This window comes from Corythoichthys intestinalis, chromosome 3 (genome assembly GCF_030265065.1).
Source record: "Corythoichthys intestinalis isolate RoL2023-P3 chromosome 3, ASM3026506v1, whole genome shotgun sequence".
Taxonomy (NCBI): Eukaryota; Metazoa; Chordata; class Actinopteri; order Syngnathiformes; family Syngnathidae; genus Corythoichthys; species Corythoichthys intestinalis.
Genome location: NC_080397.1, coordinates 65,540,478 through 65,554,858, shown reverse-complemented (window position 1 = coordinate 65,554,858; position 14,381 = coordinate 65,540,478). Strand labels below are relative to the sequence as shown.

Here is a 14,381-nt window from a genome sequence, read left to right as displayed (position 1 = left end):
ATTTCCCAAGCTTTAAACATCTCAAGGAGCACTGTGCAAGCCATCATATTGAAATTGAAGGAGCATCAGACCACTGCAAATCTACCAAGACCCGGCCGTCCTTCCAAACTTTCTTGTCAAACAAGGAGAAAACTGATCAGAGATGCAGCCAAGAGGCCCATGATCACTCTGGATGAACTGCAGAGATCTACAGCTGAGGTGGGAGAGTCTGTCCATTGGACAACAATCAGTCGTACACTGTACAAATCTGGCCTTTATGGAAGAGTGGCAAGAAGAAAGCAATTTCTCAAAGATATCCATAAAAAGTCTCGTTTAAAGTTTGCCACAAGCCACCTGGGAGACACACCAAACATGTGGAAGAAGGTGCTCTGGTCAGATGAAACCAAAATTGAACTTTTTGGCCACAATGCAAAACAATATGTTTGGCGTAAAAGCAACACAGCTCATCACCCTGAACACACCATCCCCACTGTCAAACATGGTGGTGGCAGCATCATGGTTTGGGCCTGCTTTTCTTCAGCAAGGACAGGGAAGATGGTTAAAATTGACGGGAAGATGGATGCAGCCAAATACATGAACATTCTGGAAGAAAACCTGTTGGTATATGCACAAGACCTGAGACTGGGATGGAGATTTATCTTCCGACAGGACAATGATCCAACACATAAAGCCAAATCTACAATGGAATGCTTAAAAAATAAACGTATCCAGGTGTTAGAATGGCCAAGTCCAGACCTGAATCCAATCGAGAATCTGTGGAAAGAGCTGAAGACTGCTGTTCACAAACACTCTCCATCCAACCTCACTGAGCTCGAGCTGTTTTGCAAGGAAGAATGGGCAAGAATGTCAGTCTCTCGATGTGCAAAACTGATAGAAACATACCCCAAGCGACTTGCAGCTGTAATTGGAGCAAAAGGTGGCGCTGCAAAGTATTAACGCAAGGGGGCCGAATAATATTGCACGCCCCACTTTTCAGTTTTTTATTTGTTAAAAAAGTTTAAATTAGCCAATAAATTTTGTTCCACTTCACGATTGTATCCCACTTGTTGTTGATTCTTGACAAAAAATTAAAATTTTATATCTTTATGTTTGAAGCCTGAAATGAGGCGAAAGGTTGCAAGGTTCAAGGGGGCCGAATACTTTTGCAAGGCACTGTATCTATTTTGCTTCTTTTCATTAAACTATGGTGTGCTATTTATTATCTATTCGATGTTTTAGAGTAGTACAAACAATCCTACAGTACACATGAGAAATGATACTATTCCCTGATTGTTTGTATTACGTGTGTTAGAGTACTGCAAACGGTTAGACTGTGCCTACGAGAAACGGCACCATCTTTTTCATTTCCCCCTCATGAGCCCTCAGGGCTGATAAGGTGATTCACTTTACTGTGTCCAAGGGCATGGAGTGAAGTCTGCCTAAACTATAGTTAGATGCTTTACTATAATGAATGTGTTAGGAGTTAGTTAGGAGAATAGTACAAACAATCCTACAGTACCTATGAGAAATGATACTATTCCCTGATTGATTATATTACCTATGTTAGAGCAGGGGTCCCCAACCTTTTTTGCACCACGGACCGGTGTTATTTGGGTCTTTTTTTTCACGGATCGGTGTTCTGACAAATTTTGCAACCCATCAAAAGTTGCAACGATGGACGACGAAGGAATATTAACTTACATTTGATCATGGAAGGACTTGTAGAAAAGTTCTCCTCAGATTCATCCTGCCATGTAAGCTTCACACAACAGCTGCACACCGCACTCACCATTAACGACTTCACCTTATCGTTAAACATTAATTAAGAAGCCCGCTTCACAAAGATACGATGTTGGAAATTGTAGCAAGTAGAGATGTCCCGATCGATCGGGAGCCGATCACGTGATTTTCAAAGTATCGGAATAGGCTGAAAATTGATCGGCCATGCCTTTCTTTTTTTTAATATATATATATTTTAATAAATCGTTTTCTAATTGTATTTAACGTTACAGACATAATATGTTACACTCATCCAGTGTCTTTAGTTTAGGCTTAGCGTAGGGTTATCATAAATATCCCGAAAACGGCGGCATTTACTTGACTGATACATGAGTCACGTTGAAGTATTTAAGTTATTAATACTTGCGCTGCATAGCCCTTTCACTCGATGCCGCACTCAATCGATTGCGACGCTATTTTAGCTCAGGCATGAAAATGGGTCAGAGGTTAAAAAGGTGAAAAGGGTGTGGAGGAAATATGTTCCAGTACACTGTTTCAGTTTCTTCGCACATCATCAAATACAGTACATAATCATACGCTAGCAGTTCACATGTTAAGATGGGCGAATAGGACACTCCAAAGAAGCTGTACACCCCAACAAAATATTGAGCTCTGTCGACCCACACTGTGTTTCAGCAGGGCCGTGCAGAGACCGGTGGAGGGGCGGGTGCTCGTAGATCAAAAGGAGCACATGAACAAGTATTTAATACACCTTAAAACAACATAACTTCAATTTTAACCAGCTTTAGATAATAATTGGCTGCGACTGTGACATACTTTAATTGGGAGGGGGCAACAGTGAATAGAAATCAAAACTGTCATCAACACTTTCTGGCTGTGACTCAGTCAGTCTGCCTCTTTTCTTCCTTCAACCTTTGCATCAAAACTTCCTCCCTTAGATGGTCAGTGAGCCACCAACAGCAGTTTTCTTAAAACTATTATTTCATTATTATCCATACTTAACAACTCTAGCACCTAATGATTAATAAAGCAATGACATAAAATCTTATAGAAAAATAACATTGTAATTGTGTTTATAATTGTATTTAATACCCAACTATCCTTGCAAACTTGTTCTTACCAGGTCTGCTATTCACCCAGCTGATGAGGTATCCACTGCCTTTAGCAGCCTCATCTAACTCTTTTTTTATCCCTCAATCTCCCTTCCCTACGAGGCATGTCTATGTAATGAAATATATTTTAAAAAAAAAACAAAAAAACAGACTCCCCGGTGGCTTTTAGTTTTAAAGCTTTCTTAATTTCTTTCTCTCTCAATAACAATGGAGGTAGATTTGTGTTTTTATTATTCAATCGTGTTTTTATTATTCAATCAAAAAACAAAGTTACTTCTATCAAAAACAAAGTTGCTTCAATCAAAATACAGTATATACTTTTAATCCCCAAAAAGTCACTTCAATAAAAAAAATTGTTTTTGATTGCAAAAATAAATTTGAGACAAAAAAAGCATTTGAAAACTATTTTTCTTGATTGAAACAAATTTTTCCATTGAAGTAATGTTGTTTTGCGTTTGGGCCACATTTTGGCTAGGACATTTGTGTCTTTATTATTCAATCAAATAAGTTGCTTCAAACAAAAAAATATATATAAAAAGAAAAACATTGCACATGTGTCAATCACCGTTTACCAAAGCCTGAGAGGGTTTGAGTAGACTCACTATGAAGCATTTAATAAAGCCAAGCATTTTCTTACTACTTTATTCTTGTTTAAAAATAATTCGGTGGGGCAGTAACATGTTTAAAACTTATCATAATTCTTACATTTTGAAGTGCTTTAAAACCATTTATAAATGATACTTTGGTGAAAAAAGTGAAAAAAACATGTCTTATATATATATATATATATATGTATCTTTTTTCCAATGTAAAATCTGAATGCATTGAACGCGCACAAAAAAAATTGAGGGGGAGGGGCGCTACTTCGCGGTTTTCACTTATTGCGGCGGGTTCTGGTCCCCATTAACCGCGAAAAACAAGGGATCCCTGTATTTCTGAAAAGCTTTAAGAAGCGGGACTCATTCCCACCACTTGTCGGGCCGGTGTTGTGCCGACACCGGCCGTCAGCTCAAGTCTCAGCCGAAAATAACGCGTCTCAGGCGGACGACGGGAGCGATGCGAGGCGCCCCCTCCATCCGAGAGCATGTCGCTTAATTTGACTCAACAGTGTGTTTCTTCGTTTATATTACCGCTAAATACACAAGCTTGACGCCAATTTAACGGGAGCTATTTTTTTTCATGGGAGATTTGGCTAGCTCTGGCTGTGTTCAACGCAAGCTGCAACGAATGGCAGTAACTTTTTTATATCGCAAAATGTGAAAACGATTGAAACCATTACTCACCAAATTCAATCTGCTGGCAAATACAGGCAAGTGTGTATGCTGCGCTCTGGTCTGCCCCGGTGTGGATAAGGCCTGCTTTTTGTTTTCGCAGCTTTGCAATGCAACCAAAGGCTCTCCGAGCACTGAGTGCGCGCGTTTGGAATAATGGAACGCACCTTGGGCCGATGATTGGTTCTCGTCAGCGAAGCATCTACAGTAGAAGGATTTGCTGACTGTCCAAGTGTGACATTTTTTAAAGAACCAATTTCTTAAGTGCTCAGTTTACATACTAAGTTAATCACATGATGATAATAATAATGTAACGTTGATAATAGTCAACTGTTGAATCAGATTGAAATTCTTTATTTGTGGAAACTTATTGAACAACACGACTGCTGTCTGCCGCAGCCAACGCACATATCTCCCCGCCAGAACAAACGTAAACACGGAAGGCACGTCCCTCGCTCTCCCGCACCTCCCTCACCCCTCTACGTCATGCGGTGCATTCAGGAACACATGCTAACACCCCCGCCACATTATAACTCGATTTGTTACAATAGTAATGATTAAATAAAACCTCCCGACCCCCCCCAAAAAGAATTTCTCCTCGGATCTACGCAATTCACGTAGGTCGCCGTTTTTGAATTCAAAACGGCGAATTTCACCGAAAGGTGAGAGATTTTAATGCCTGTTAGCTATATCAAGAGATGAAAATCAGCATTACTTGAGTAGAGTGATTTTTGAAAATCTTTGAAATTTCTCACATTTAACTGAAACCTCACAATCGATCTCCCTATGACTAGAAGAATCATGGGAAACAATGTAGAGAAACAAGGTGGCAAAATTCATTGTCTTTACTCCATAACCTATTTCCCAAAGCAGAGATGGTATATCCATTCTTAACATGACTTACAGTCATGGTTTTCCCATCATGGTTCCACTTTCCCATCATGCCTTGGGGCATGCTGCAGTATCTGAACTGAAAGCTCAACAAATACACTAGATGGCAGTATTTAGTCACAGTACACAGAGTCCCAAGTCTTTCTATCCGTGGATCCCTCTCACAGAAAGAATGTTAATAATGTAAATGCCATCTTGAGGATTTATTGTCATAATAAACAAATACAGTACTTATGTACTGTATGTTGAATGTATATATTTGTCCAAGTTTTATTCATTTTTTTCTTAATGCATTGCCAAAATGTATATGATCGGGAAAAATTATCGGGACTGATCGGAATTGAATCGGGAGCCAAAAAAAACAGTCGGATCGGGAAATATCGGGATCGGTAGATACTCAAACTATAACGATCGGGATCAGATCGGGAGCAAAAAAACATGATCGGAACAACCCTAGTAGCAAGGTTTTCAACGCTCTTGTCGCGATGTCAGGATATTCCAGAATGACGCCGTCATTTGCGATCTCTCTGTTTATTCACAAACAGGTCACGAATTCGCAGTTCGTGGGTCTTCGAGGTTGTAGGCTCGTCAGGTGCCCTTTTCACTGTAAAAATATCCTTTTCCCCGTGAAAATATTTCCAAAGACGTCTGTTTTCCTGTTATCTTCGCTCGTGTGGGGGCTAATTATTTCCGGGAACAAATGTGCTGCGCCGCGGCCTAGTAATACGCTATTATCGAGGACAAGCGCACATAGATATGTTATATACACAAACAAGATGTACTGCTAGCAGTCCAATCAATGGACTTCTATGACAACATTGTAATCTATCCCGTAGTATTATATCTAGAGTAGACAGAGATATTGGTGTGTTAAGCAGGGGCACAGGGTTAATTCGGCGAGAATGCGGCCGTTATTAAATTATTTTTTCTTTGCGGCCCGGTCGCAAATGCGCCACGGACCGGTATCGGTCCGCGGCCCGGCAGATGGGGACCCCTGTGTTAGAGTAATGCAAACGGTTAGACGGTGCCTTGTTACCTCAGTCAAAAATGTTATCTCCTGGACGGAGCTACCGTAATTTCCCGAATATAAGGCGCACCCGTGTATAATGCGCACCCCAAATTTACTTGTAAAATCTAGGGAAAATTATTGTACCCGTTTATAATGCGCACCCTAATTTTAGCACCAATAAATAGAAGAATACAAGAAAACAGAGCTTGTGTACAGATACAGAGATGTCATTTTACTGACTGGTGAAACACAGCTCAAGCATAGCACATTGGTAGTTCAAAACATTAACGTGAACTGACAATATTTACGGTAATAATATGATTTGACAACTTCTCCAACTTACCAGAATCTAGGAGAAAACAAAACAGATGTGACGTTTCTTATAAAGACTGCTGTATAACTTGCTCGTTTCCTCATGATGAATAAATGTTTCTTCCATGGATTGATACGGTAAAATGAAAGTGAGAACTTAAGTCGGAAATCCGTGAGAGCTCATCGCTATGACCACGACAGTAATAGGAACTAGTTATTTGGGATTGAGTTTCCCGAGGGACAGATATAGTTGACGGACACAGAAAGTGTGTGTCCTTACATTTGTTATGGTCCGAATTGCGGAGCTGCAATAAACGTCGACTCAAATGAGTTCAAGAAACTAAATTCTGTGCTTTATGAAGAGTGAAAAAAGCAGAATTTAACACAGACGAAATCATTCGGCCGATTAGAGTGACGTATTACCGAAACAAAACGGTGACGTCACGTACCGTAATGGTCGGCAACGAGTGGCCGCATACGTTTCTTCAACACAACGTGGCCGTGTCAATGAAAAAAAATCGGTTTATATATATATGTAATACATATATATTTCTGTCTCCATCCATGTACCCGTTTATAATGCGCACCATGAGTTTACCAGTTGATTTTGGGGAAAAAAAGTGCGCGTTATATTCGGGAAATTACGGTATATGGAGGTATAGTTGTGTCTTCATTATTCGATCAAAAAAAAAAATTTAAAAAGTTGCATCAATCAAAATATACATCTTCAATAAAAAAAAAAAGTCAAAAAATGTTTGAATGCAAAAATAAATTTGAAACTCAAAAAAATGCATTTGAAAGCTATTTTTTAGCTGAAGTTTTTTTTATTTTTTTTATTTAAGTCAAAAAATTTTTTTTTTGATCGGAGCATTTTTTAAAATGAAAGTAATGTTTTGTGTTTGGGCCACATTTTGGCTTGGACATTTGTGTCTTTATTATTGAATTTAAAAATTAGTTGCTTCTTACAAAAAAATATATGTATTTTCAAAAGAAAAATCACTTCAATCAAAATAAGAAAAATTTCAATCATAGAAAAGAAAAAGTTTTTGAATGCAAAAAAAATATTTGGGACTCCAAAATTTGCATTTGAACACTTCATTTTTCATTAAAAAAAAAAAAGTTCTGATTTGAGCAATCCCTTTTGTGTTTGGGTCATATTATGGGTAGGACATGTCAATAATTCCCCCCAAAAGTTGCTTCAATCAAAAAAAAAAAAAAAAAAAAAAATCAATCAAAGAAAAAAATCATTTGAAAAATAAAATTGCCCTCCCCTATTTATTTATTTAGTTTAATAATATGCAAAGGAAATGACCGTCTAAAGTGCAAGTCACATGATCTGTTCGAAAAATAATTTTGACCCATTCGAAAAATATCTTTTTTTGTTTTCTTGCTTTACAACATTTCTATACAGTATATGGCGGAAAACACTCAGGTGACTTGAAGTTCCGCTCTGGGACCCCCAATTTGGCCAACTTTCAAAATTGCATGTGGGATACATCATTGGAAAGCTTAAAATCTCAATTTTCTGGGGTAAGAAAAATTTTGAACAGGAGGGCATTTTAAAAAAAAAAAAAAATTCTTTCAACAGCGAAACCCTATCTGGAGGCGAGAGCAGAATTAAAGACGCCACGATTTTAAGATATTATTATTTAGAGATATTATCGCGTATTTACCTTGTTTCGATCCAAAAACTCCATGTAGCATGTATCACCAAGTGTCAAGACACAGCTGTGAATGCCCACAGCCGGATTTTTGGGACATTTTATGGGTGAAACATGGTGATATAACATGGGTCACGATGCAGAAATTGCATACAACAAGGAGTGGTCGAGATTTTCCTTTTTCATATAGTTACCCTTTTAAACGTTATTTTTCCATTTTTCTTTGTTTGGATCAATTATTTTTCATCTAACGTATCGGGAAAAATGCGACAGTAACAAAAAAATATAATTTAGTGATAGTGATGAGATAGATATCCGTGACTTTTTTACAGACGCCAAATTTTTCATTGTGATGTAATTTGTTTAAAAGTTTAAAATATGAGAGTTTTTTTTTTTTTTTTTAAATGTTTTTTGTTTGTTTGTTTTTTCATTTTTTTAAAATCATTTTTCTTTTTGGAACTAAATATTAAACATCAATTAATAATTCTGAGCTAAAATTGACAGACATTTTGAATAATAACAATAATTACTTACCTTCTTTTTGTGGCTAGGTTGAAACAAAAGCGGTTGCGTGATGTCTGTAAATGGGGGTTTTCAGGGTAAAATGGACCAATTTAAAATAGTTTGCGGGCTTAAAGCGCCATGAATCTGCTATGGCAGCATATACACATATTGTTCTATCAAACACAACAGTTGTTTAGTCTTAAAATACTGCAATTTCTTTTAAAGAGGAGTGCAAGAGCAGAAACTGCTTTTTTAGTCTTGTCTGTGCTTCCGCCATTTTCATATACCGGTACACATATATAGGAAAGTCAGTTACATGCAATGACACTTTTCAGCCACCAGGGGGCAACTGCTTAAGAGCGTCGCCCTTACCCTTTGTGAACATAATAGTTGGCGTTGTGTGGTTCCACTTCAATACACTTGTCGTACATCTTGTCTGCCTTTCTGAAGCGTCCCTCCTTGGTTAAAGCCTGGGAAAGACAACGAAAGAATGTTAAAGTTTAGATGTCACAGTAAGAATGAATACACATTGCTACCTGAGCGTATAGTGCGTAGCCCTCTGCACAAGTGGGAAACCTTTTGATAACGTCCTCGAATCCATCCATGGCTTTCTGAACGTGTGTCTTGGATGGGCAGAGCTCGGTGTATGCTTGTTTGTACTGAAGACCACAATTGTCGCTTTTAACCCAAAATATTCAACAAACGTGATGGATGGTCATGAAAACTCACCAGAGCGAAGGACCTCTGCGCCTGGGTGAGAGCAAACTCAGGTCTGAGCTGGATGCTTTTGTCAAAGTCTTCTACAGCTTCATCCACCAGGTGCAGGTCCATTTTAAGCTGAGAGTAAATAGAACGGCAGTATGTCACCTTTTGGAGAGATTTCCAGCTGTATGAAAAGCTGCTTGCTTTGGGTGACCAAACGTCCTCTTTTGCTCGGACAAGTCCTCTTTTGATACCCTATTTTAACCGTCCAGTTTATAAATTCATGAAAAAATCTGGTTTTTATGATTTTTCACGGGACCAATTTGAAGAGAATCCCTTTGGCCGCTGGGGGGCAGCACTTGCCTGCGTTGACGTGGCTCCTACGAGTATTAGCGGGAGAAGGAGTAAGTCTTCAACTTGTTTTTTGCTGCCAGTTTACGCCTTGCATCATGGGGGATTACCGCCATCTACTGGGTTGACGGTTTGGCGATGGATCAGGCAGTTAGAGACCACAATAAGGAGTAGTTCTGTGACGTTCATAGTAGGGCTATCAAACAATTAAAATTCAAACCATCTCTGAAATATGCCATATTTTTTGTAAATCATTGTTGGAATGGAAAGATAAGACACAAGACGGATATATACATTTAACACACTGTACACAAGTACTGTATTTGTTTATTCTAACAATAAATCCACGATGGCATTAACTTTATTAACATTCTTTCTGTTAAAGGGACCCATGGATAGAAAGATTTGTACTTCTTAAAAGATAAATGTTAGTACAAGTTACAGTAATGTTATATAAAAACCCTTCTGTTTTTGTTTTAATAAAATTTGTAAAATTTTCAATCAAAAAAATAATCTAGTAGCTCGCCGGTGTTGACGTCGCCGAGCGGTGACGTCACAGCCGTTCTTCCACAGTGCCTTTAACTACGTAAGGTACTGATTGAAATACACCACAAGGTGTCAATAGTGAGTTTTAAATTACTAAGAAAGCAAGCCAATGTGTTTGTTTTGTCCCTTGACTGACGTTGTAGCCGTTTTTTTTTCTTAGACTGGGTCTATTGTGATTCATGTTCATTTGAGTGCTGGCTTCACAACGAGCAAGACCTCTGATAGTTTGTATATTGTGAAAAAATATTGCCATCCAGTGTATTTGTTGAGCTAAACGAAGTTTTCGAATAGAGTTTGACCAAAGTCTCAGTAAGGTTTATGAGTATTTTGCATAGCTATTTTGATTGGGAATGCCAGTTCTCTTTGCATTTTTGTTTAACTGTGTGAAAAGAGGGCCTCATTAATACAGATTGAAGCGCTTTTCTTTTTGTGAACATTTTTTTTGAGAGATGGGAATATTACTTTTGTTGTGCTTTCACTAAATGATACTTATGTTTATTGTGAAGGAGTTGCCGAAGCTTATGCCAATAAAGGGCGCGGTCCAATGAATGCCTGTGTCCACTCGCCTTTTGTTTTTTTTTGTGTGTGTGTTTTTTTTGCCTCTTAGCTCTCGCAAAAAACAGCGTCATTGTATTGCGGTTGAGGCAATGCATGAGCGGGTCATTCCGCGCATGCGTTAAATGCGTCAAATATTTTAACGTGATTAATTAAAAACTTTAATTACCGCCTGTTAACTCGATAATTTTGACAGCACTAGTTTATAGTAGGGATGGGAATCTCTGGCATGAAGCCGATTCGATATGTATCTAGATACACAGGTTACGATTCGATTAAAAAACGATACGTTTTTAAGGCCGACCGATTCGATACAGTTTAAGAACGATACGGTTCGATACAGAGTGAAAACGATACGATAGTAAACATTTGTATAATATAATACATATAAATAAGACCACATTTCTAATAGCAAAATTACACAACAAAATTTCATACCAATGTTATGTTTTATTTTTTTATGAAAAAAATAAAAATAAGGCTTACTATATGACCGTCATTTTGTTGGATGGGATTTATAATAAAATAAAACTCCAGTGACAGACAACAATAAAGTGCAGCAAATCAATTAGTGTATTTCCTGGTGTTTCAAACACAAGAGGTAAGCAATTTAAGTGCAAACTTTCAACGTAAACATCTTACCAACAAAAAATATTAATTATATACAGCAGCTCTAGAAAAAAAAGAATTAAACCCGCAATGTTATCATAAATAAATTATGTTTTACCACTGGTATAATTGGGGGAATAAAAACATGGCATTTTAGACAGACAGGTCAATAATCATTACTTTTACCTTATACACAGCAGTCTTTCACTTATGCCTGTGCTTACACATTTTTTTTTATTTCTCATCACTGTCCATATCTTTTTTGAAGGGTAGATTTTTTTCTTGAGGAAGATCAACTAATCCACATGTTAATGTTTAAGTAGACTGCGTTTCGTGGGAAAAAACTCTCCAAAGGAGCGTGCTGCCCTTTCCACCATTGTAGTGGGTTATTTTTCCAGGGTTAAAAACTCACGATCCCTGTACCGCTCCTCACTTCACACTAGCTCTGTCTCATGGGAACAGATCTGGCTGCCTTCCTCACTTCAAAGTCCGACTTTTGTATTTCCTGGGTGCGTTGAAAATCAATCGCTGCACGTCGCTGGCGTCGGTGCTCAAACTGCCCATTGTTTTAGCATGTTGCTTCGTTGCCACTACCGGTTTCGTTTTCGTTTTGGGCTGTGAAGAAAACGCTACGCTGCGTGCGTTACAGTGGTTTTGTTAGCTCTCGCGTTGTGACACGCCCGTGACGATCGGGCAATGACGGCGACTAGTAGCGGTTCTGCCGAAATGCATGGGAAGTAGAGGCAACCATACCATGAGTTGTGCTTGTCCGTATTATAGCTTGCGTGCGGTCTCAATCTAAGCGCGCTGTGTGGTGACTGACACTAGCGCAGCAAGTGAAGCTAAATTATCATTCCATTAAGCAATGCATTGAATTAGGCATTAGAAGCCGATTCTTGTGCTCGCGATAGCCAAATTATAGCTCTACTATCGGTTCGTTGAATATTGAATGGCAAATTACTGTCGAATGGTCACTTTACAATTGATACAGCTGTATCTCTCACCTGTAAAACTGGATATCCGGTCGTATCGGTTTATCGTTCTCAAGCTTAGTTTATAGTGCTCCATAAACCCTTTCAAGTTTATCTCTTAATGTCGATCATGTGTCTGGTCTATATTGGCTTATACAGTGGGGAGAACAAGTATTTGATACACTGCCAATGGGAAAACCCATTGGCAGTGTGGCTCCTGTTCAAAATTTTTATTCCTCCAGAAAATTGAGATTTTAAGCTTTCCAATGATGCATCACACATGCAAATCGGACAATTTTGAAAGTTGGCTTAATTGGGGGTCTCAGAGCAGAACTTCAAGTCACCTGAGTATTTTCCGCCATATATATACCGTATTGGCCCGAAAATAAGACGGTGTTTTTTTGCATTGAAATCAGATTGAAGAAGCTGGGTCGTTTTATAATCTCGGTCTAGACGTTATATCCATTCACGATGCTAGATGGCGCCAGATATCAATAAAGCGATGTTCTGTCATGATCTCAGCGGTCTAGACATTTTACCCATTCACGACGCTAGATGGCGCCAGATATCATTGAAGTGATTTTCTGTCATGACATCTCAGATATCTCAAGTTTAACCAGTTGGCATTACTTTATTGCTATGTTTTTCCTTATTCAGATTTGTTTCAAGACTACCATTACAGTTATATTTCACTTTGATGGTTAATGCAGTTATTGCAATTTTGTTGTTTCATCACAATAGATTTGTTTATTTACATTTCAAAAACCCGAAGTCATTCATTTACAAATGTGATTCCACTTAAGTTTACATATTTAAATGTTCAGATATTAAGATTTGAATGAAGCAAAATAACATGCTTTTTCTCTCAAATATATTGTTATAATCATCTGTTTAGAATGTACCGTTTTATTTTTTCTGTATAAAAAATAATTTGGGGTTCAAAAAGTCTTTTTTCAAACTTGAGTCTTGAAAAAGAGGGGGTCGTCTTATAATCAGGGTCGTCTTATATTCGGGCCAATACGATACATATATTACACTCACCGGCCACTTTATTAGGTACACCATGCTAGCAACGGGCTGGACCCCCTTTTGCCTTCAGAACTCCTTCAATTCTTCGTGGCATAGATTCAACAAGGGGCTGGAAGCATTCCTCAGAGAGTTTGGTCCATATTGACATGATGGCATCACACAGTTGGTGCAGTTTTGTCGGCTGCACATCCATGATGCGAATCTCCCGTTCCACCACATCCCAAAGATGCTCTATTGGATTGAGATCTGGTGACTGTGGAGGCCATATGAGTACAGTGATCTCATTGTCATGTTCAAGAAACTGGTCTGAAATGATTCCAGCTTTATGACATGGCGCATTATCCTGCTGAAAGTAGCCATCAGAAGTTGGGTACATTGTGGTCATAAAGGGATGGACATGGTCAGCAACAATACTCAGGTAGGCTGTGGCGTTCCAATGATGCTCAATTGGTACCAAGGGGCCCAAAGAGTGCCAAGAAAATATTCCACACATCATTACACCTGAACCGTTGATACAAGGAAGGATGGATCCATGCTTTCATGTTGTTGACACCAAACTCTGACCCTACCATCCGAATATCGCAGCAGAAATCGAGACTCATCAGACCAGGCAACGTTTTTCCAATCTTCTATTGTCCAATTTCGATGAGCTTGTGCAAATTGTAGCCTCAGTTTCCTGTTCTTAGCTGAAAGGAGTGGCACCCGGCGTGGTCTTCTGCTGCTGTAGCCCATCTGCCTCAAAGTTCGACGTACTGTGCGTTCAGAGATGCTCTTCTGCCTACCTTGGTTGTAACGGGTGTTGAAGGAGAAACGATATCATCATCGCACACACCATATAATTGTCTGCATTAGTCTAACACATATATAGTCTAACACATACATATGGTACAGGTTGGCACCGTCTAACTGTTTGCATTACTCTAACACACGTAATATAATTAATCAGGAAATAGTATCATTTTCATATTTACCGTAGGACTACGCTACTAATATAAAATAAATAGAACACCATAGTTTAACGAGAAGAAATAGAAGAGATACACAATGCCGTCTTATCACAAGAGTGACGCACCAACTCTGGCAATCTGCTCTCCCAGCAAACTCCAAGGACAAAGCGCTTTGTCCTAAAACAAGTACAA

General features: G+C 38.6%; 1 protein-coding gene across 6 annotated transcripts in view; it reads right to left on the bottom strand.

Moving 5' to 3' along the window:
- The window catches only part of LOC130913367 (mitochondrial import receptor subunit TOM70-like), a 122,169-nt gene that overhangs the window by 31,912 nt on the left and 75,876 nt on the right, over window positions 1-14,381 (bottom strand). For all 6 annotated transcript variants that reach the window (XM_057831935.1, XM_057831937.1, XM_057831932.1 and 3 more), the window contains exons 9-11: window positions 9,209-9,316; window positions 9,016-9,138; window positions 8,852-8,949 (exon numbers count right to left, since the gene is read on the bottom strand). In XM_057831935.1, coding sequence (XP_057687918.1) covers window positions 8,852-8,949; window positions 9,016-9,138; window positions 9,209-9,316 — 329 coding nt within the window. The remainder of the gene's footprint in view (window positions 1-8,851; window positions 8,950-9,015; window positions 9,139-9,208; window positions 9,317-14,381) is intronic.